Below are 24,264 nucleotides of genomic sequence, written 5' to 3'. Positions count from 1 at the left end.
AGGGAATCTTGTCTCTGCGGATGGGAAGAGACTGCACAGTGTCAAAGCTTGCCACCCCACCAGCAGGAGAGTCTGCAGCACCGTGGCCAAGGCTGCTTAATTATACATATCCCTCACCTTCCATTTAAACCCCACCCTCAACTTAGGACTCTGAAGACTTCTTGTGGAGGAAGAAGGCCCTTGCCTCTCTCTGCCTCTCTGCCTCTCTTCCCAATGTGGCCACATTGAATAAGTTTCCTTTTCTTGCTTTTTACTATTAGTTATTTAATTGACTTATTAGAATAAGTGGCTGCACCTGGACTATTGGAGCTGATGATTACTCGGCGTCACCAGAGACAGAGTCACCCTAATCTTCCATACAGGAGAAACTTTAGGGAAGTCTCATAACTTCGAAAGGATAAATGCAGACAGATGTGATACACTCTTGAAAGGGGGCCTCAGAAAGGTTCTCCTATCCTAAGCAACGTTCCCCTGCCCCTTAGGCCCCAAAATGTGCCCATAGTTTAAGTTGCCTAAAGTCAGGGGCAGCAGGTGCTTCCTGTAGTGTGAGCCAGACACAGGGCATTTTCCATGGACTTCTCTTTTTTTTTTTTTTTTCTTTTTTTTCCTTGCTTTTTCAAGAAAAAGTTTCTCTGTGTGTCCCTGACTGTCCTAGAACTTGCTCTGTAGACCAGGCTGGCCTCAGACTCAGAGATCCACCTGCCCCTGCCTCCTCTGTCCTGGGGAAAGGCATGTGCCGCCACCACATGGCTTCTCATGAACCTTTCTTTCATTCTGTTTCTGTGTGTGCCCTGCCTGTCTTGGTCAGATTTTCACTCCGGTGACAAAATGCCTTACGTAAACACGCCAAGAAGAGGAAAGGTTGCTTTGGCTCAGTGTTTCAGAGACTTTGGTCTGTAGTCTTTTAGGGATGGTATTTCTAAGCCCAAAGCAAGGCCAAATTCCAGAGCCATGGGTGTGGGTGGTGCAGGAGTAGGCTTACCTTGTGACAGCCAAAAGCAGAAGCAGAAAATGCCAGGGATAAGATAGGCCCTTCAAAGTTGTCCCCGATGACCCATCTTCTCCAACTATGGCCTATCTTCTGAGCTGCCACTAACTCCCAATAATATCATCAAATTATGTCTCATTGGTGGACTATTCCATCCACTAGGTCAGATTCCTCAGGATCTATTCACCTCTTGATGATTAGATCCACTAGCTGGGGACCAAACCCACAACAAACCCTGTAACTTTAGGGAAACACTCCATATCTAAAACGCCATCCTGTTCCATGATGCTGAGGCTGAAGAAGTCACACATGAGGTCCTTACTCTTGTGGGGCTTGTACTTTAGCAAGAGAAAGTAGGAATAACCAAGCAAGTGAGAGAGATTGCCACGTGCAAAAGGTCAGCATGGCTGAAGCAGAGGATGATGGGAAGTGGGCTCTGGGCCCCTGCCTGAGGTCTGACTGTACGTTGTCCTCCACCATGGGGCTGAAGCATACAGTGCCCACTCCTGCTACCAGATTCACAGGCTCACCCTCTCTCTTCCTCCAGGTTTTCATTCTTTCACAGGTGACACCTTCCTGGGCTTCCCTGAAGTCAGCTCACCACCTAGTGGACACACATCGCCACTGCACAATTTTTATGCCCCCCCCCCCCCCAGCAAACTAAGAAATACTTTAAGTGCCCTAGACTTAGATGCCATATGCCTCCTTCGCTGAATAATGTCGGTGTTTTGAAGAAAGATGGTCACTCCAGAATGTAATTCGGCTCTGAGGCAGCAGGGAGGAACAGCTTCAATGAACTGAATCTCACACCGCTGAGCAGAAGCCTGTTTATCGATTATTACACCAAAGTTGCTTTTTGGGTAAAACAAGTTCCTCATCCCAAAGCGCCTCATCTAATCTCTAGTTTCCTGAAGGAAAACCTCACTCTCCTGCAATGTTAGTCCTCTCTGTGCACTGTTTGCAGCGCTCAATAATGCAAGACACGTCAAGTGTGCGGGGACCATTTGTGACCAACGCTGTGCAGAGGCTTTAAGCTCCTTCAGAAAAACAACTCAATAGATAACAGAAAACAATCACTTTTTTCTGCAGTGATTTTTTTTCAAGGTTGAAGTATTTCTAAAAGACAATTATTTCATTCTGGTGTCTACCCTAGATACAGTGAAAACCAACAATTTCATTCTAATGTTTGCCCAAGATATAATGATTCTACTACAGTTCCACTACAGAATAAGCTAAGGGTTGACAGAGAAACAGAAACACAGAGGCTGTGTTTAGGTACACAGGAAGACATGGACTTTGAAGGGTGGGCTCATGATAATGCAGACTGGAAGTCACATGTTACACATGAAAGCTGAGAGAGAGGGAGAGAGGGGGGAGTGAAAGAGGGAAGGGGAGAGAGAGAGAGAGAGAGAGAGAGAACTTCCTCTGTCTTTTTGTCTTGTTGGCTCTTGGTGAGTCAAATGATGTTCACCTATAGTTTTAGGAGGGCAAACATTTTTATTCACTTCACTAATTCAAAAGCTAATCTCTTCCAAAAACTTCTTTGCACATAATCAGAAATAAGATTCTCCCAGCTATGTGGGCTTCCCTTAGCCCAGTCTAGTAAACACAAAAAAATTAGTTCTCACACCCACAATAATGAAAAAGGACTAGAGTTATAAAGTGAGCCAGGGAAGAGGAGGAGGCCCTGTGTATGCAGGGACCAGACTGTCAGATGTACCACCCCGAGCATCCCGACCTTGGTGGGATACAGGAGGAAACGTGAACGAAACATATACCCAAGCAGGTGAATCTGAGTGGATGGATGAGGCAAAGCAACAAGAAAAGCAGCCTAAGAGGCCAGCAGAGAGGGTGAGTGGCTGTGTGGAGGAGGCTGGAGTCCCCCTCACCACCTCAGAAAAGGGGTCTGTGCCCCTCATACAGAAATACATGGTGAAGGTGGCCCACCTAGAACCCTAAGCACCAAGCAGGCACAGGGCACAATGATTTATCTACGTTGTCAGTTCCTGGAGACTCATTAGTCCAGAACAGATTTTCCTTCACAGAAACATGTGTTTCTATCATAGGAAGAAGGTGAGGTCAGAAATGCTGGCTGCGTAGGACTGATGCTTGCAGTCACGTGGGAGCCACACGGGAGCCATCTGTCATGCTTCCAGCAATTACAGTGGGATTTTTCTCATTTATTTCAAGTTCATTTTACAAGTATAAGCCTGCTGGGAGTCTCCTCCTCTTCTAACAAGTCCTCCTTACTCACCGTTGTCCAGAGCATGCCTTAGATCCACAGTCTGACCCAGTACAGGCTGTGGTGGAGGGTCAGGGTGGAGTTTCTGGGTCAGACACGCCTCTCCCTTGGGATTGTTTAGTCTAAAAATTAGTGAACCTTATGTTTTAGGCCAGTTTAGGTTCACAGCTAAGCTGAATATAAAGTATAGAAAATACCCATATATGCCTGGCCCTCCAACTCTCTCCCATTGTCAGTAGCCACCACCAGCTACATCAGCCCCTCACTGTCATCCTAAGTTCAGTGTCCTGTAGGGGTCACTTCTTCACTTCTAATATTTGTTCTCTCTCTCTCTCTCATACACACACACACACAGAGAGAGAGAGAGAGAGAGAGAGAGAGAGAGAGAGAGAAAGAGAGAGAGAGAGAGATGCCTCCCCTCTTATTTTGAAGCAAGATGTCTCACTGAAGCTGAAGCTTGATGTTTAGACTAGACTAATTTGCCAGCAAGGCCTAGGATCCACTTGTATCTGTCCCCTGCACCCAGCTCCAGTGTTACAAACACTACCACGCCCGGCTTTTTCTGTGGTGTGGTAGTTTGAATAGGAATGGCCCCCATAGTCTCATGTGTTTGAATGCTTGGCCCATACAGCCAATTATTAGGAGGCCCATAGGACACTATTAAGAGATCTGGCATTGTTGGAGTAGCTGTGGCTTTGTTAGAGGAAGTGCATCACTGTGGGGCCAGGTTTTGAGGTCTCCTATGCTCAGTGTAACACAAATCTCCTTCTGCTGCCTGAGGATCAAGATGTAGAACTCTCAGCTCCTTCTCCAGCACCGTGTCTGCCTGGACCCTGCCATGCTTCCTGGTGGTGCTAATGTACTAAACCTCTGAAACTGTAAGCTAGCCCCACGTTCTGGGGATCCCAACTCAAGTCCTCATGCTCATCCAGCAAGCTCTTTACCCACTGAAGCGTGTCCCCAGACATGGCTGGTCCCTCCTATGGGTTTTGTGACCTGTATACACCATAATGCTTCGCTCCCATATGATATAGGCAGCCCAGCAGCTCCTCTGCATTCTTATTCACAATCCTGGCACCACCTCCTGCTCCCACTGGTCTCACTCTTCCCAGGCGCCCTCTGGTTGGAATCATCTGACTATTGCTTCTTCCAATCAGCTTCTCTCAGCAGTATGCACTTAAACTCCCTCTGTCTTTTCATGGCTTGACAGCAGTCTGCCTTTGAAAGGGTTAAAAATTTTCAAAAACTCCTAACAGGCAAGCAGAACCAAGAGTACAGATCGGCTTGGTCGTGAGCTCTGTGTTTCAGGAATTTGGCTGACCACAAGATAGATGGTTGATTATAAATAGGCTCTTAGAGAACAGCCTATACAAAATGTTCCCCATGACTCTTCCTTGTACCCTGTCACAAACTAAATAATGGGCTGGGACTTTCCATAGGTGCTCTCCAATAGCCCTCCTTCACTCCCCCTGGATTGTGGTTTCCCCCCTGAGTTGTGGTTTTTGGTTTTAAATTCTCTCTGTCTCCAAAGCCCCGAGGTCAGACCCCACTGCCCCTGCGTGGGTCATGGGTCTTGTCCTCAGTATACTGATCAGAATATATCTCTTGCTGATTATATCAAGTTCGGTGTCTTGTGAGTTAATGGGTGGCCACAAATTCCTGCGGCTTGGGTGAAGTCCTCCCTTTGTGGGGGCCTTACACTGTAACACTGAACATGGCTCCACTGAATGGCTACACTACAGTTTGGTTATTCCTTGACTATTGAAGGACATATTTGTTCCTTCTAATTGGGACAAATATGCATAAAGTATGAGTTTTCTACTCCAGATTGATTTTAGGCTGGCCTCAAAGTTGTTTACATCAAGGCTGACCTTTGACCTGATCTCCCTGTCTTCACTTCGATGGAGCTGAGATTACAGGTGTGCACCATAAATGAACAAAAAAAGTAAACTGGGTGGTGGTGGTTCACAATTTTAATCTTAGCACTCAGGAGGCAGAAACAGGTGGGTCTCTGTGAGTTCAAGACCAGCCTGGTCTGCAGAGTGAGTTATAGGACAGCCAGGGCTACACAGAGAAGCCTTGTCTCAAAAAACAAAAAAAAAAAAAATAGATGATAGATAGATAGATAGATAGATAGATAGATAGGAAAGAAGGAAGGAAATTCTTATTCTTTATGGGTTCTTGCTTGAAGTACTATTTTAAGGGCTAGAAAAAGGCTTAGCCTTTGAGAACACTTTACTCTTGCAGAGAGCCCAGCTTCAATCCCCAGCACATAACTGTCTACAACGGCAGTTCCAAAGGTTCTGATGCCCTCTTCTGGACTCCACAGGCACTGCAAGCATGTGGTGCAGACACATATAAGCAAAACACCTACACACATAAAATAAAAATAATTTCTAAAACACTACTTTAAGTATTTTTACTAATGAGAAATCTATGTTTGGTGAATATTTATTTACTCCCTCCTGGCATTCAAAATCATCAGTAGGGACAGGTCTATACACCTCCTGACCATTAAACCAGCCAGAACTTCACTGCCTAGACTACCTGATACAAACTTGGCCACTGAACAGGAAGCCCGTCTTGGAAGTTATACAAGCTAGCTTCTGCTGTCTGCCTCTTGTAGCTGTGGACCCTTGAGCAAGGGAAGGCGCTTCTAGGAACTTCTGTTCTCCCTCTCTCAAAAAACATCCATACATTGGCTGCAGTATCATGGGAAGTCAGTGGGGTTGTTGACCCCATCTGTGTAGCATAGTAGTACCCGAAAGTGGGAAATGACCTGGCCAACCCCCACCCTGCTCCCTGATTCAGAGACTACTGTCTGGAAATCTCTGTTCACTTTGATCCACTTTCTTCTGTTGTCATAAAACACCGTGACCAAAAGCAACTCGAGTGAGGAGCAAGATTGTGTGGCTCACACTCCCACGTCACAGTCCTTCACTGAGAGAAGTCAGGAACTTAGACAGGAACTCGAAGCAGAAACGAGGGAGGAGCAGTGCCTGCTGGTTCATTCTCAGGCTCATGCTTAGCCAGCCTTGTTAGAAAACTCAGGGCTATTTTGCCCACATCAATCAACAAGACAATCCCCCCCACAGACACGCCCACAAGCCAATCTGATTGGGCAACCTTTCCATTGAATGTCTCTTCTCAAAAGGCTCGAAACATTTAAAACTACAACACCATCTTTCTCAGTTTCAGTTCTTATACCCAAGAGCGACTGATTAATGAGAGAAAAGCAAGGGTTAGCAGAGCAGAAAGTGGTTGGACGGTGAGGAGATGGGTTGTGGGAACAGCAGGGGAAGATGGTTACACTATCTGTCTTGGTTTCCTCTTCCAACAACCCCGGAACACCTTTGCTGAACTATGTCTGCATCAGTCAGGGGTCTAAGCTTGCGGAGTCTGATCTTTGACCTGGGGTTACCTTCGGACTTCACATCCTGGTCCAGTGAGTTGTTGAAAGAGAATGTAGTAGATATTGCAAGTTCCCAGAGCCTGAGAGACTGCACGAGAAAAGGTATGCTTGCCTGCTCCCTCTGTGTACCCACCTGCTCCCTCTTACTCCCCACGACACCCATGGCTCTTGCATAGCCATCAGTGTTCGTGGAACACGATGAGAATTTTTTTTCAGTCTCACAAACTCAGTCACACACCTACCCTAACCCTGGGTCCAGCCAGCTTTTCTTTAATGCTACTGAGATGCCATTGTAGAAAGTACAACTTAAATTACTAGTGTCACTGGGAGTCAGAAAGAGCAGATCGTAAGGTTAAGGAAGAGGGTTTTAGAAGTTGGCATCATGCCTTCCAATATGTCAGCTATCATTCCTCTTTGTGAGTGATTTCAGGCTGGTCACTGAACCACTTTGAGTCTTTTGATTTTTGTTTGTTTGTTTTTCGAGACAGGGTCTCTCTGTGTAGCCCTGGCTGTCCTGGAACTTACTCATTCTGTAGACCAGGCTGGCCTCGAACTCAGAAATCCGCCTGCCTCTGCCTCCCAAGTGCTGGGATCAAAGGCGAGCGCCACCACCGCCCGGCTCACTCTGAGTCTTAACGTCCTCATTTGTCAAATTCTAACACTACTTGTCTCTTGATATCAGGAGGCTGTAGCTACCTCCAGCACACTGCCTCCATGACCGGTGGTGAAGACAGTGATGGTGGATGAGGAAGAAGAGAAGGGAGACTGGTGAATTCCTTAGCGTGCATGTCTAGCTTACTTGACCTGATAAATAAGAAGCTGTCTCCTGGCAAAAGTTGAGCCCTTTTTAAGTTAAACTAAATGAAAAATGTGCGCTAGCATCGTCTGCATTTGATCTTCACCGGCTCTTGGCTGGGGCCCCACACTGAGGCAATAGCTTTGCAAAGTTCTAAATAAAAGAGCCAATTGATACAGGAAGGTCCCTCCCCTGGTTCTGTGCCACCTACATCTTGATGAGAGCATCAGAGGGTCCATGAGTCCAGCCCAGCTGGGCCCCAGACACTTAGATGCAGTGAGCGGACCTCCCAGCTTAGCTCTCAGGAGGCCAGGCTGGATACCCTGGAAGGGCCAGCCCCTCCGATGTGTGATTGCAACAGACAGACATGATTTGATTCTAAGCCCTGGCACCTCACTTGGCATTTGAGAGCCTTTCATGCTTCTGTTAGGTTGGCAGTTGGGGAGCATGGTGTATCCACCTGGAGCTAGCCATAAGGCTAAGTGAGACACTAAGGAGAAGCCAGATCCATATATACCATAGGGTGACGTGTGCAAGTCTTCCAAGGATGTGGGAAAGCTGTTGTACATACACAATGCTTGTGAAAGGCCAACCAAGTAAAAAGGAAGCAACATGGTGTTGGAACTCTCAAGTCATGTGGTCATTCACCAATTGGCAATGTTTAAGCCTCAACTGACCATTAATAACCTGGTCTTGTGGAACTAGGTAATAATTACAGAGATAGTGAAGAGGCGGGGGGGGGGGGGTTAAATCTAACCCTGCCTCTCTCCAACTCTTTGGGCCTTCATTTCCCTCATAATGAATGACTACTTGGCATATGTCAGTGTTCACTCTGCACACACTGTGAAGTAATGGCAGATTAGTGGGGGTGGATCTGGTTACAAAAAGCACACACACGTGCTGTGCCTCCTGCACCATCCACTCCCTAGTCAGACCCCAGCAGTTGTCCATGTCACTGTCATGGTTAAGTTTAAATTATCAACTTGACACAGTCTGGAATCACCAGGGGAAAATGTTTCAATAAGAAGTTGTCAGGATTGAGCTAGCCTGTGGTTGTGTCTGTGTGGGATGACCTTGATTGTGTTAGTTGACAGAGAAAGACCTAGCCCACCGTGGGCGGCACCATTCCCTGGGCTTGGGGCCTGGATTGTATGAGTGGAAAAAGTGAACTGAACACCAGCATGCATGCATCCTTCTGCTCTTGACTGTGGGCGTGACTGACTGCTAAAATTATCTTGGGCTGTCTTTAGTCTCATTAATAACCATTAATCACCCACTTCTGTATCTGACCTAAAATTCTTTAGACTACCAGGTACAAACTTTTAAAATGTCATCAAGTTAGGTGGAGGTGGCCCAAGCCTTTAATCCCAGAACTCGGGAGGCAGAAGCAGGTGAATATCTGTGACTTCAAGGCCAGTCTGGTCTACAGAAGAAGTTCCAGAATAGCTAGAGGTACACAGAGAAAATCTGTCTTGAAAGACAAAACAAACCAAAAAAACAAAACAGAACAAAAGAGTATCACCAATAGTATCTGAGGCCCACATCAAAGAGCCACTTTGCTGTGACCCATCTACCCAATATACTCACCCATGTAATTGCAACAGCGTTAATATATGACCTCTTTTGTTCTGTGACCATTAAGAGCTTGGATAAACACATCCATAATGGAATGTGCCATTCGGGACAACCCAAATCTAAGCTCCCAGGCTACAGTCACCCATAGGCACAGAGCATTCATGATTCAAGCATCTGCACGCTTTCTTATGACTATCAAGAACATTAATACCTTTATGCCGTGCCTTTTCCTGATACTCTAGCCATCTGCCACCAGTTCATTTCAGACAGGCTTTAGGGGGCTTAAAGGAAATCTCACACTGCTACAGCCATGGAACTGTGACTTCATGGGACATCCTGACAGCCAGAGGTCAGGATGCACAAGGCCAGGGCTGTGAGCTCTAAGCAAAGGACAGGGCCACCTCAGCACTAGTCCATTCTGGGAAGCAGAGATGGTGGAAAGAAGGAAGGGTCTACTGTGTAGAGGGCCAGGAACAGCAGGCTTTGTGCCGGAATACTAGAGAAATAGCAGCCTCTTAGAAGAGCAGTAACAGCAGCATGGACTCATCCCTGAAGGAACAGAGAAGTGACCTGGGAAGGCAGCAAGGACCGAGTCAGAGAGAAACCTCTGGATCCTGGAACAGTGTTAACATCTGTTCCTGAAGGCCTAAATACCCAAGAGTGTTCATCTGTGTTCCCTAAACCCTGTGCTAGAGACCTGTCTCTGTCCCCAGACTGCTCCCTGCTTCTCCACATGCTCACCAAACCATACCCAGCATTCACCAGTGACCAGCAGGGTGGCCTTGGGCAAGCTTCTTGCTGCTTATCACTTCCATACCTATAAAACGGGGATGCAGCAGCTCCTATTTTTGGTCACTGAGGAGCTGAAGGTGGTGTGCATATGATGCATGTGTCTGGTTAGGACATCCTTGTTCATGTCGTGGGGATTTCCCACCAATTGTTTTAGTTGTAATCTGCTCTGTCCCCAGACACATCGGTTTCCTTTTACGATTTACCATCTCCTAGTTTTTCAGTGTGAGTGGCATGAACTTTACACTTAGGTTAAGGCAACGAGGACTTCCATCCGCCACCAGCACTTCCTCTACCTCCAGACAACACCTTCCCCAGTGCATCTAAGGATGAACCTGAAAACTGCCTTCCCCATTAAGAGACAGATCATAGAACACATGCTAAGGACATAGGACTGTTTGGATCCTTCCTAACATGCCTGCATCATCGAAACAGAGAGCAGAAGGCTGAACTGGGAAACAAGGACTAAGAGATATTCCACACCAGTACTGACGTATCCTTTGTCTAACATCATCAAAGATCCTGCTATCTGGCCTTCCACAGCCTCTCCCGGCACTCCTGGTAGAAAAGTTAAACTCCTCTTTCCAGTGCCAGGACCATGTTGTTGATGTTGATTATTTGACCTTTAACACCACCTCCCACACACATCACGTGTGCTTCTCATGGGGTCCTAGGTCTAGAGAGGTGTACCTCAAGTTAAAGTCACACAATGATTTGTTTGAGTGCAGCTGTCTGGGGTCTTGGAAAGCTTTCCCAGGGAGAAAGAAACCTGTAGCTGTGGAAACTATTCCTGTGGGATGGCAGGCTGAAGGAGCCATGTCCAAAGTCTGGAGGATGGAGGTCTCGCTCTTATCTTGGACCCAGGATAAGTGAGTTTGCAGTAACCTTGTGTATTATGCAGACTTAGATCAGGCCATTCCTGTGTCCTAGTCTAAACTGGCTATCTTTCAGGAGACCTGATTGACTACTAGGAGCCCAGAGAGCAGATGGCTTGCATCTCTCCTGCTCTGGCTGTCCTCCATGCTTGGCCCACAGCAGGAAAGATGCAAGGCCTTTTGGCACAGAGCAGAGGTCCAGGAAATCGTTGTTGACGGATTGCATGATGTATGAGAGCTACGCACACTCTCCTTAGTTTGACAAACTCCAGAGAAAAGTAGAACTGTCCATTCAGTGAGCCAGGGCGGCTAAACAGGGTTATATAACAGGCGAATCCCAAAGGGGGATTTTGAAATAACTTGTCGGGCTGAGCACAGTGTGGCTGAATGAGGAGCCCACTGTCATCAAGGCCATTTCAAAAGGACTGCAGACAGCTGATAAAAGAAGCACGCCAAAATCTAAGTATGAAGAAGTATTTTAATAGCTGAAACTCAAAGTCATTGTACTCCTGGTTCCAGGATTCCTAAGAGGCTTTTTTGGCCACCTCAGAAGCCAGGTTCACCCACCTGTAGTCTCGGGGCATCAATTTCCTCTGAGTGCTGACTCGGAGGAAAGGTGTAAACACTCCCAAGACCATGGCTTCTCAGACCATCCCCTTATCTATGCATCGGTCAACTGCATTAGTTGGACAATTTGGGCTAAGGGAAGGGACAAATGTTGACTGTTTAAGCAGGAACATCCCAAGCTCGTAAGGAAAAGCACGCTGCATACATAGCATACAGAAGGCAGGGCTTCTGCCTGTGCACCTGCAACATTACATTTGTTTCGCCCGCAAACTATCAAGGATTCTGTCAGCAGGGGTGTTCCCTGAACAAGCAAAATGTTGGACAAAAGTCCTGAGTGTCCTGCGTCACCAGCTCAGTTCTCATGCGCCATCCCCTGGAGTCTTTGAGGGAAATGAAGTCTGGCTCCTGTCTCTCTGCCTATGGGTCAATTTCTTCAGGAATCACCGTAATCACAATGTCTTCGTTGCCCCTGCGGACAACCATGTTCAGGGTGCTCTCCTTTTTGATGACATCGCTGACATCATTGGCAGTGACCACAGACTGTCCATTGATGCTGATGATGACGTCGTTTTCCTTGAGCCCTCCACTGAAATGCAAAGGGAAAGACACTGTTAACATGTCCATTCCTCGAAGTCATCTAGAAAAGCACAGCCAAGAACCCAAAAGCCCAGGGTGAATGGGGGCTATCGCAAATGGTGGTAGATTCAGAAGTAAACGACTTCAAGCAGAGAAGATGGCATTTCCTGTCAAGATTTTTTTTTTTTTTTAGGGACAAATCAAAAACGTTCCTTGTAGAAATGACTATGAAATCTGTGTGAACTATGATCGATTTTCCTCAGAGGGGACAAGGAAACACCAGGTCCTATGACCACAGCCACTTTGCTCACAAATGGCCCTGTAATTTAGAAAGTGATTTCTCTGGGAATGTTGGATGCCTCTATTCAGAGACGACTCCTCTGAGCTGTGGCTGAGACTTTAATTCATACGTGACAGGATCACTATGCTACCGAAGACCTCCTTGTTCTAATACAAATCTACAGACTTTTTCCACAAAGGGCCAGATGGGAAACAGCTTAAGCTTCACAGAGTATCTGGCCTCTGTGTCTTAGCTATTCAATTCTGCTGCAGCAGCATAAAAACTGCTCCAGACAAGATGTCATCTTGTCAGGGGACACGGCTGTGGTCTAATAAAACATGTGTGAGTATTTGCACTTCAGAGAATTTACAATATCACAAAAATAGTGTCATTTGGATTTTTTTCCAACCATAAAAATAATGCAAGAACTGACTTTTCTTAGCTCACGGCTCATCCACACAGAGGCATCAGGCCAGGTCCGGCCCTAGGGCCTCATGTGCAGCTTTCAGCACAAATTACTCTCTAAAGGTCAGGGGGATCCAGGAAACAAGCCTAAGCTCCGGCTGAACTGCTTCTACTATTTTGATGTCATTGGGGTTGTTTCCCTATAAGTGTTGATGGCTATGACTTCACTGGTCACAAATACAACTACAGAAGGCTCTGCAAGGGATTGCTCCTGCTCTATCCAGCTCTCTCTGCAGCCAGACTTCCTAGGGATTCCCAGTGAGCCCATTAGTGAGCGCACTTCCTATGGAGAAGACCCCAGAGATGACCCAAGGGAAGAAACATCCTTCTGCAGACAAGCTCTGAGCCCAAGACAATCAGGAGCCCTGACTGATAGGAAATGATGGGTCCACATGGTTATCTGAGCCAGCACAAAAAAGGACACTGCCCCCTGACCCACAAACCACATAGATATCAGAAAAAGAGGGATAACTTCACACTTACGCTTCTGCCGGGGTGTCAGGAATTACTTCAATGATATATGCTCCAGAGAGCACGTCCGGGAAGTCTCGGTGGCGGTCCTTCAGCTCTTTGGCTTTGCTGCTTAGGAGAAAATGTGCTTGTGTTAATCTTAACTTTCCACAGCCTTCTCAGGCCAACACTTAGTTCTCACCAAATTCCCTTCTTATTCTCAGCTTGACGTCCTCTGATCCTACTTGACCGTGACACACATAGAGGCTTTGGCACGGCCCAACATTAATTTATATGTTGGTCTGACACAACCTCAGTTCCTGTCTCTTGTTTGCTGCTGCATACACTAGGTTGGCTGGCCCGCAATAGGGATTCTCCTCTGTTGACCTCCCATCTCCACAGAGAAAGCACTGGGACTATAGATGCACACTTCTATGCCTGGCTTTACACAGGTCTTGGGGATTTGAACTTAGATCCTCATACTAGCACAGTAAGCACTTTACCATTGAGCCAGCTCCCTAGCCCCCAATTCTGCTTTAATGGCCTGCCTACCAGCATGAACAGTAGTATTCTGTATAACAGTCAGGAACCACTTTAAGCATCAGCACAGGACTGCTGCTGTGGCTGGTTGTCATTGCCAAAGCTGAGCCGTTCCTGGCTATACAGTAGGCACACCTACGCTGTTAACCTCATCCTGAAGGCGAGGGTGCTGAGCACTTAGGAAGCTGAGAAGCATAGGAGCTTAAGGGAACAACCTCGGAAGGTTTTCCATAGCCTAGCTTCCTTCCCCAACACTTGTATCTCTTCTGCTTCCAAAGACAACCAGTGTGATTTCAAACTCAGCATGCCACCCCATCCTCGGCAACACTAAGAAAAGTACCATTGTTCACAATCTGTGCGGAATGTCTTAATATTTTGACAATTGAATAAAACAGTGCTGTCAATACATCCTGCTCTTGAATGACTCAGATATGCCAGTCAATTCAGTTTCCTGTACTTCATGAAGGTCTCCCCCCACACTCCCGCCTCCTCTTCTGGTATGTCGTGAGCCTGGCAACCCCAAGCAGCAACTTCTACACTTGGAAAACAAGTCCATCAGTCATCAGTACCCCGAGGCAGGGCCTGCCCCTGCATTCCTGCAGCCACAACCCTAGCACTGTGCAGGGGAGGCGGGTGCTCCAGGCTGGGGCGGGCACTGGGGCGGGCATTGGGGCACTCCTGGAATGTGAGTCTCAACAGAACAAGTGCAGAGAGGCAAGCACAAAAGAGTGCAGGTTAGCTAGCCTTCTGATGCTCAGGCCTACCTTCAGGGAGAAGGGCAGAGTCTTCCAGGAGGTCAGATATGTAAAAACAAAGAGGCCCAAGCCCACACCCTTCCCCTTGCCCGGTGTCACTTACTTTTAAGCAGAAACCGCAATGACTGAAGGAAATATTTTCTCTTCGAGAATGCCCACAAAGCCTTGTGAAGCCCAAGTTTATATAAATATAGGTCAGACATTTGTATTTATATAGTTATGTGTCCTGTTTACTCACCTAGATGTGAGCGACATCATTCGGATCCCAATATACTTCTTCTTGGTGACAGCTTTCCCTGATGTGTCAACAAAGGGGAAGAAAAAAAAAAAAAAAAAAAAAGTCAGCCCAGTCCTCAGGAGCTGGAGTTCTAATGATCCACCTTGTAGCATGAACCAGAGCGGGTTACCTAAAAAGTGTAGTTCAGTCCTGACCTGGATTCCAGATCTACAGTGAGGAATGTCTCTCACCTCAAAAAATAGTCAATATCTGTGCCATGACCCTTTGTTGCTAACCTCTATGGGTGTCTGGAATGAGACTCTCTTTGTTCAGTCTCCACCACCACCACCACCCTGGTAACATATTCACTCTCAACTTGAGAGGCATGATCTTACAAACCGTCATCTTCCCCACTCCCAAGTCCTCAAGGGGCAGCTAGGCCTCTGGTGTGAACCTGCAAAGGTTCCCCAGGATGCCGAGCTCTAGTTACCTTTGGCCTGACGATCGTGGGACTCTGTCAAGAACTTTTTTATCTTATCGGATGGAATTGCGAACGAGATGCCCGCCGTCACCTTCAAGGTGTTAATCCCAATCACCTCGCCATCCTGAAAAGCAAGGAGCATGGCTCACTACCTCCAGGAGGGTCAGGGGCAAGCACAGGTTGGAAGGGAGCAGAGAATCTGTAGGACAGGAGTCTTTGAAATGCATTGCCAGGTGTGGCACCCCACACCTGCAAGTCCAGCATCCTATAATAGCCAAGATAGGATCACTGTGAGATCCTAGCCAGCCTGAGCTACAGCTTGAGGCCTAGTTTCAAAGCCAAAAGATTGAAAGGAAGATGCTATCTATCTTGACCAGTCATCCCACGCTCTATCCCACAAATGTGTACAATTAAAATAGTAATAAAAAAAATAAGCGTGGGCCGAGAAGACGGCAACATGGCTAAAGTGTCTGCCATGCAAATGAAAGCATGGGGGTTGGGATTGCCCCAAGCCAAATGTATGCTGGGTGTGTGTGGTGACCTGCTTGTAATTCCAGCCTCAGAGGCAGAGGCAGGATCCCAAGAGAAAGTTGGCTAGAGCAACTAGCTGTAGCACCTAGCTCAGCGTTCAACTGAGAGACCCTGCCCCACTGAATGAGGGGAAAAGCAAATGAAAATGGTCCCTAATCAACCCTGGGCCTCCACAGGCACAAATACACATGTGCACAGGTAATACCCTCCCTCTCCAGAGCACACACACACTTGGAGCCACATACATGCAAACGCTCATGTACACAGACACATGGGGGTGGAAGCTGGAAGGAGAAGGGCCAGGGATAATGAGGAGAGACATTAGGGTACCTGGACAGTGCCACACACACTCAGCTTTGGAAGAAACAAAGAAGCTCCAGGTGGAAGCTCATGGTTGCCTTATTGCATATATGGATGATTTTGAAATTCACAACATTTTCTCTTTTCATAGAAAGGATCTTTCCAGAATCTCTGAATTGCTAAGGTGACTACCCTCCCTTCCTCTGCTATTTCCAGTGACTCTAGATGCTGGGTTGAGCAGCAGGCCTTAGGCCTAACATCTGCCTCAGGGTATGGCAGGGGCAAGTAAAGATGTGGCTCTTCCCTAAGTAGTTTCTGGTGGCCTGATGCTGTACTGACAAAGGACTCTGAGAACTTTCAGTATAAACTGTTCCTGGTGTGTGCTTTGTACATGTCAGTTTCTGACACCAAAGGGACCTAGCAGGATGTGTCATTGGGAGGACTCAATTTGATACTCTCTCAAACAACCTCCAAGCTCTGGCATTCTGTGACCTGAAACTATATACTGAAGTACTAAAGTCTAGGTTAAGTGAGACATCTGTGAGCAAACAGGTGGCTCCCTGTCATACCCACAGGCATTCGGGGGGAGTTTTGTTATGGATCTGAGCCAAGCAGGCTCATCTCCACTCAGCCACCCTCAAGGCTGAAGGTACCTTTCTGCAGCTGGCAGGACTGTGGGGACTTTCAGTCTCCTTTCTGCCTAGACTGGGCTAGGTGGACGCCATAGCATCCACCTGTGGCTTGAAACACAAGAGCAGCCTCTGACCTTACATTCTTCCAGAAAGGGCTGGTGGGGTGAGGTGCAAAGAAACACTGCATTCACATAGCTGACTATAAAGCTAACTGCTTGTTCGGACAAGCTCATATCCAAAGAGAAAGCAAAGACATGCATGCCCAAAGACGGAAACAAACACAGCATAGGTACAGGAAGGCCTTACCAGGTTTACTAAGGGGCCTCCGGAGTTTCCATACTGAAACAACAGAAAGGGAAAGATTAGCTTTGTATCAAACCACCGCCTAATCAATGTCTGTGCTCAGATTTCAAGCACTGTAGAAGCAGCTGGTAGGGGGCTTCCCCAGGCTTTGTCTCTGATCACCTAATATTTAACTGAGAAAAAGGATCGTGACCATTTTCCCAAAGCTTGGGATATGCCATAGTGAAAGTGGTTCTGAGACCACCATGAGCAGCTAACCCCACTTTTACCTCCTCCTCGGATGGGACTGGCTATCGCTTGCTTCAGGACCCCATTGTTCAACTCTGTACAGCTCCAAGTGGGACATTCCCCCTAACGCCTAACACCAGAACATCACAGATATTCTGGGAATTCATGCAGACTGCAAGAAGGTTCAGGAAGCCCAGGCTCCTCTGGTGAAAACTTGTCCCCGGCCCAGCAGGGAGAGGGAGCAGAGGGCTCACATTGATGATAGCGTCTGTCTGAATGTAGTCCATATCGGAGTTCCGGAGCCCCAGCTCTTTGCCGCCTCGCTGGGTGGTGCTGACAATCCCAGTGGTGACTGTGTTTTGCAGAGAAAAGGGGCTTCCGATGGCCACCACAAATTCTCCCGGTCGCAGCTCTGAGGAGCGGCCAAGCAGCAGGACTGGCAGCTTTCCCTGTAGGCACAAAGGGAGCCGTTGCTGTACTGTGGCTTAGCAAGCTGGATGAACAAATATAGAGGACAAAGAGCAGTCTTGGTCCCCAGGGGCTGAGCTTGGGGTGGACACTCCTCTCCTGAGGGCCAAGCCCCTATCACAATCCACACACAGGCCATTAGCAAGTCAATGAAACAGGAGACACTTGTACCAAGGGAAATGGGAAAAGGTAATAGACCATTTCTAATCTCATGTCTTGGAACTATCTGTGCAGCTGGACAGAGAACATGGGAAGACAACCTAGGTTTAAGACTTAAAGATCAAAGTCCTAGACAGAGATCCTGAACCCGTGTGCCTTAGGGGGAAGCAAGGAACCATGGGTCCACTTTCCCATGAGTATAGTCTTCCTGAGACCTGGGATGTGGGAAGCCCTGAGGCAGAAACTCACACTGACTTTCTTGTGCACCCCGGTGGTGGTGAAGCACAAGGACAAGCAGAGGGGCTGGCAGCATCCAGGACCCAAATGGTGGACTGTCTCTCCTATGTACACTGGGAAAGTCCCTATCACTACATCTGTTCCCAGCCTAAGCAGGCTGAGGATTCAGCTGAAGACGTGCCATCTCCCATGCCCTCTAGATACTAGACAGAGTCAGGAGCCCTAAATAACTCCCCATAACAAGATAGGACCATGGAAGTTGTAGGGTAACGGAAAATGGCTGGAGGCTGCCTTCTTCCACTAAGATGGCCCCAGGGCCTGCTTTCTTCCTCCCACATAGCCCAGAAATCCTGAATTCTCTATGCATTGTTCATAGTGTCCAAAAAAAGCTAGCGTTGGCTGCCTGCTAAGGGAAACTCTTTATATTCATTCACCTTGAAAAAGAATAAGCTAAAAAAAAAAAAAACTCCAGAGTGGGTGGAGGTGGGATGGTGGGTTGGGTAGCTCAGACAAGAGAGTTTATCATCCCCTCTGCAAAGAGAACTGAACTACTGATATACTGGGACAATTGTCTAGCAGACAAGGGAGGCTCCAGGCCCTGAGTGACTTGAGATAGAACAGAGATTTAACTGTACTTATCTACTCCACAGCACCAATGACACAGATTTGAAACACGCACACGTACACACATGCACTCACGCGCACACACGCATGAACACAGCACGCACACATACACACGCACGCACACACGAATGCACACACACATACACACACACACACACACGTACACACGTGCACACCAGCGGACCCACGCGAGCACAGCCAGTAAGACCAATACTGCCTAAGTAAATCACGTAGGAAGACAGAGCACAAGCTCTCAACAGCTAGGAGCCTGAGAAGCTGCACCTCTTGACTCTCAGCTACCACACACCCCACAGAGCACCAGCCATCTGTGGCACAGACTGGGGCCAGGCTGCCAAACTGAAATTCCGCATGACAAGCATGGGTTTCTCATCTGAGAAATGGGAATAAGACAGCCCACCAATCCCACTAGTCTCTTATGATGATGATTTAGGAAAAAGATGAATTAGGAGCCTGAAAGGCTCTCTGGAAACAGCCTACTTGGCCAGTGGATCAACTATTTACTAGTATGCAAATCCCTGGAAATCCAACGAAGGATTCCAGCAACTGTGCTGTGACAAGCCAGGGTATGTCACTTTCCCAGACACAGTTCGACACTAGCTATGACCCTTTCACTTTAAGGTCACCTGAGGCCGGAGCCGATGGCATTCCCTACACAGACCCACTCAGCATCCAATGGCATGCAGCAAGCTCAGCGCGACATGTTTATCCTGGGTGGGCGCCAGCAGTCCCTGCCAGCAAGCTCTGCCAAGAATGACCTCAGCAATCACTGCAGGGTGGGGCAGAGTCTGGCTGCTGATGAGTGCTGGCCACACTGGGGGAGGCCCACCAGGACAGTACCATTCCTTTGGGGCCTGTGGCTGGCTGGAAGTCCTATCTTAGAAGCTTGGGGTAACTGTGAAGGACAGGCAAGAGAGGTGGCCACGGCCTGCAGCAGGTTAGTCTGGACATCCAAGGAAGCAGAACTACACTGATAAGAGTCAAGGTTAGACATGGAACAGCGGGGCCAGCTACACAGTGGGGAGTATATCAGGTCTGAGGTAAGATCTGATGTGAGAATCTTTATCAGCATCTGGCTATAACACCCACCAGCCACTAGCCACTGCCTCTGCCTGCTGGAAGGAGAGTCAGAGATGCAGGTTTTAAGCCCCAGGGCCCTTAGACAGCAGGGACATAACGACACCCTGTCCAGTGCTTCTGTCCCAAGTCTGAGCTCAGGCCCAGAGGATGCTAGAAAGGAGACAAATGTTTGGGAGAAAGCTGTATGGACAGACGGCAGAGACCTCTACAATGGCAGGAGATAGAGGCCTCTATGCTATAGAACATTGAAAGGACATGCCAGGCTCAGGAACAATGATCTCATCTCAGCCCATATTGGGCTTAGACAACAGAGATACCAATGATGAGAATTCATAGGAATGCCATGTGACCACCCTGTCACACCCCCAGGTGAGCAGTCCCAATGAGCATGTCTCCTTAAATACATGTTATAAATCATGGAGGGTGATTATGAACCCAAAAACTAAACAGGCAGACACATAATGGCAGGGTAAGGAGAGGGGTATCACAGCCTAAACTCCCCATGCATACAAAAGGAACAAACCCTTCCCTGCCGGATGACAAAGTGCTTTCAGGGCAATCTGATGATTTAGGGGCATAACACACCCCCCACCCAACACACACACCATTTTACAGGTATGGAAACTGAGGCTCAAGATGGAGGAGTTTCTCTCAGCCATAAGAAGCCTGGTTAAGCTAGAGAACCAGTTCCCAGCTACAGGCCTCCGTCCCCCCATAAGGCAGGAATTCTAATTGCCGGAAAGAAATCTCTGTATGGGAAAGTGAGGTGGTGCCGAGGTGGCGGCCAAGCCAGATCTACAGCTCCATGAGGTCAAGCTGCCTGAAGGGGCCCTTCTGGTGCTGGCTGCTGTGAGCCTTGCTCCCTGCAGGTGCTGGCTGGCTGTTGAACCTCAGGCTCACTAGCCTTACTTGGGTCCCAATGGGGTTCATTCTCAGCCACAATCCTCACCCAGGCCTGTCTGCTCGGTAGCAAAGCTTTCACTGGCCAAATTCCTACTCAGTAATTGAGCTTTTAATTCTATCCCTGTCTAGACAGCCACACTCTTGGGTGGCGGGGGGTGGGGGGACAGAGGGGATGAAATATATGTACATGGCTGGAAGGCAACGCCATGCTGCAGCCTTGACCTGCGGGCACCCTGCCACACTTCAGGGTCCCTGCTCTGCATCCACAGGCTGCTTCCCCTGTGCCCACATCAAAGCCGTCTCCAGGCTCCTGGCTGCAGACGCTCTGTCTGGGGCTCCCTTTGAAGCAATGCCAGTCACAGGCCATCCAAAAGACCAACTCTTTTCCCAACAGCCATGTCCCACATCCCCCCATCCATCAACTCAAGCCCTCCTAAGAAGCAAACAGGACAAACATTGGTCCTGATAATCGCAAAGGCTGAGGGGAAGGAAGGGACCTACTGCTCCTGTTGTCCTCCATGCTGAGGAGACACAAAAAGGCAGCTTGTGGGCATAATAAAGTCATGAGACGAAGTCAGGAAAAATGGCTCGGAAGCCCATATCATAAAGCCAAGAAGCAGCCTCTACCAGGAGGGCCAGCAGCTTTTTAGGGTGCGGGATATGCACAGTCAGTCTCTCACAGTGAGTTCTCACCAGGCTGAAGAGAAACAGCAGCCTGGGAGGCCAGCAGAAGAGACAGCTATGAAGGAGGAAGATGTTTGAGCACCATATCTTCAGGGCACTACCTGATGCTAAGTGGTATCATCAGAGTCATGAGAGAGAATAGAGAAAGAGAAGAATTCCTAGAGGCTGGGAAGATGGCTCGGCCAGGCAGCCAGATGACCTGAGTTCCACTCCTAGAAACCTAATAAAAAAAAAAAAAAAAAAAAAAAGCCATGTGTGGTACCACTACTCCAAGATGGGAGACAGAAACAGGAGATACAGCATCAGCTCAAGGTCCAGTAAGCTTGGATAATTACATGCAAGGCAGTGGAGGAAACAAGAGAGATCTTCAACAAGGTGTGTCTTAAGTTTCTATTGCTGTGAAAAGACATCATTACCCCAAGCAACTCTCATTCATATATTAATCGGGGCTTGTTTACGCTTTTGAGGTTTAGTCCATTATCATCATGGTGGGAAGCATGGTGGCATGAAGGCAGACATGGTGCTGGAGAGGTAGCTGAGATGGGCAGGCAGGAAGAAGAGAGTGACACTGGGCCTGGCTTGAGTATCTGAAACCACAAAACCCACCCCCTGTGACACACTCCTTCCAACAAGACCACACCTACTCCACATCTCCAATAGTGACACTCTCTATAGGGCCATTTTCATTCAAACCACCACAAGGTGAAAGGTAAGAGCTGGCACCAAAAAAGTTTGTCCCCTAATCTCCATATATACACTTGCATACATATGCATAGGCACCTGCATGCACGTGACCATACATGCACAATTTAAGAAGAAGAAAAGAACCCATAATTTCAAAGTTATAGATACAATGTCACCTGAGTAGGTAGCGAATGAGCCCAAGGGACAGTGTCAGTGGCCCTGGACATAGACTCCAGGTTTCCAGTGTCTACATAAATTACGAAATATCAGCCAGAGGCTGGATGGTAATTGTGAAGTAGGTTGAGGGCTTGGTCCATTGAACGGTTCTAAGAAGGTTTTCCTAGTTGGTTAAATGATCACCACAACCCCAAGCAGGCCCAGGAGCTTCACTTTCAGGATAGAAAGTGAATCTGAGAGGGGACAGTCTCAACAAATTGTCTTCCCAGTGTGTAGCACAGGACTTCAAGTACCAACATATCCAGTCCAGCTCTCCGAGCTTCCTGTCTGCTAGGCAGAACATGGATGAACCACTGGGGCTCAAGAGTAAAGAAGAACACAGTCCATCCCCTTGCTGCAGGCAACTGGGCACAGAATTGTCTATAATACTAAGCAATCCAGTAAGGCTGTATGTCTGTCTCACATGCAAGCAACATTAAGCCAAGTCAAAAATGGACACAGCCATGTGTCTGAGGCCAGGGTTATACCAGGACTGAGAAAAAGGAGAAGCACTTTCTGAGGTGGACTAGGAGTGGACTCGTCCACTGTGGCCAGGCTTCGAAAGCTGACAGACAATGTTAGGAAGCAAACACACCCCCCTCTCTGCTCTGGCAACCTCAGTGTGCTCTCACAGTCAGAAGACAGACACCACCACTCCAGACACCACACACAGACAAGGTGCCTGCTAGCAACATGACTCCTCAGAAGAACAGAGAGAGCCAGTAAGATAGCAAACCCAAGTTCCATCCCCATGATAGGTCCCACAAGATCTGGGCTGCAACACGTGTCTCAGCTGAGTGAAGGCACAGGTGACTGAGTGAAGCCTGGCCATAGTAGACAAGCTCACTCCTGGTTCACCTCACACAAGTGCCTCCTCCTGCTTTGCTGCACAGGAATTGTGTCTGTGGGACAATGTAGATGCTCAGAGCACAAAGCTGACCAATGAGGAAAGGAATGACCCATACACAGAGGGAGAAGACAGCAGCCAGTGTAACAACAAAACAAAGCGATGACTGAGGACATTAAGAACCATGACAGAGAGACTAGGTGGAGCTCAGTGGTACTCTTACCTAGCATGTGCGAGACCTTGTGTTCTATCCCCAGCACAAGGAAATTACAAAACAAAACCATCAGATGGACCAGCCAACAGGAGCTGGGCTAGTGATTCTCAAGTAAAGGGCTGGCCTTGCTGTTTATCCCATGGTATCTTTTAGGGAATATGTCTTACCCTTAGCCAAGCCCTGGTAAGCTTGGCCTTGGCTTCAAGGTGTCATGGGCTGTAGGTTGCATTAGTGAACAGAGGATGAACTCTAAACAGCCAGAACTCCTCAGAGCTGGAAAGCTGAGCCCCTGCTAAAGGACAGCTGGCTCATTTGGGCTTGAGGTCCAACATCAAACAAGCTGGTGCCAAAGAAAGATTAAGCAAAACATGTTCACATGCACACATACTTCCAGTGTGTTATATACTCACAGGAGAACCGACATCTGGGTTTGGGCAGAATCCTGTATTTTTAAAAATTTAGTGTGTGTGTGTGTGTGTGTGTCTGTGTGAGAGAGAGAGAGACAGAGAGAGAGAGAGAGAGAGAGAGAGAGAGAGAGAGAGAGAGAGAGAACATATGTTTGTCAGAGGACATCTTTGTGGAGTCAGTTCTCTCCTTCTACCTTTACATGGGCACATGGGCTCTGGAATCATACTCAGATCGTTAGGCTTATGTGGCAAGTGCCTTCTCCCCACTGACCTATCCCAATGGTCCTGGGTCTTCTATTAACTCAGTCTGTTACTTGATTGATTTCCCTGGATTTTACTTTTACTTCCTCCAAGGATAAAGGAGTTGAGTCTAGAGTCAGTTATGATGATTAGGGCTCTTTCCAGATGGGGCTGTAGCTGAAAATTTCATTAGCAGTAGTTAAACGGGTAGAATCAGAAAGGTAACGGGAGCCTCAAATTGCATACGACTCTCAGTGAAGTCTCAAGATCGCTGCAACGTCTCAAGCATCACGTGGACAGATGTCTGGAATTCGTGAGGTGACCGTTTGACCAGTCATCCTCCAGCAAGGACAGCAGAAAGCCAGGTCCCTTCACCAGCTCAGCTGCAGCTACCAACCCATGCCTTGTCCCCTGAAGTTTAAAGAGAGGAACGATGAAATGAACCAAAAAAGCCAAAATGAAGGAAAATATGCCCATCCTT

General features: G+C 47.8%; 1 protein-coding gene across 1 annotated transcript in view; it reads right to left on the bottom strand.

The window, feature by feature from the left end:
- Positions 1 to 11,137: 11,137 nt before the first annotated feature.
- Positions 11,138 to 24,264, bottom strand: part of Htra1 (HtrA serine peptidase 1) — a 49,538-nt gene continuing 36,411 nt past the window's right edge. The window contains exons 4-9 of the mRNA XM_034505612.2: positions 17,257 to 17,451; positions 16,778 to 16,810; positions 15,018 to 15,132; positions 14,549 to 14,606; positions 13,049 to 13,144; positions 11,138 to 11,830 (exon numbers count right to left, since the gene is read on the bottom strand). Of these exons, the coding sequence (XP_034361503.2) occupies positions 11,662 to 11,830; positions 13,049 to 13,144; positions 14,549 to 14,606; positions 15,018 to 15,132; positions 16,778 to 16,810; positions 17,257 to 17,451 (666 nt within the window). The 3' untranslated portion in view covers positions 11,138 to 11,661. The remainder of the gene's footprint in view (positions 11,831 to 13,048; positions 13,145 to 14,548; positions 14,607 to 15,017; positions 15,133 to 16,777; positions 16,811 to 17,256; positions 17,452 to 24,264) is intronic.

This window comes from Arvicanthis niloticus, chromosome 1 (genome assembly GCF_011762505.2).
Source record: "Arvicanthis niloticus isolate mArvNil1 chromosome 1, mArvNil1.pat.X, whole genome shotgun sequence".
Classification (NCBI taxonomy): Eukaryota; Metazoa; Chordata; class Mammalia; order Rodentia; family Muridae; genus Arvicanthis; species Arvicanthis niloticus.
Note: the sequence above shows the minus strand (reverse complement) of the source record. Positions and strands in the feature narration are given on the sequence as shown.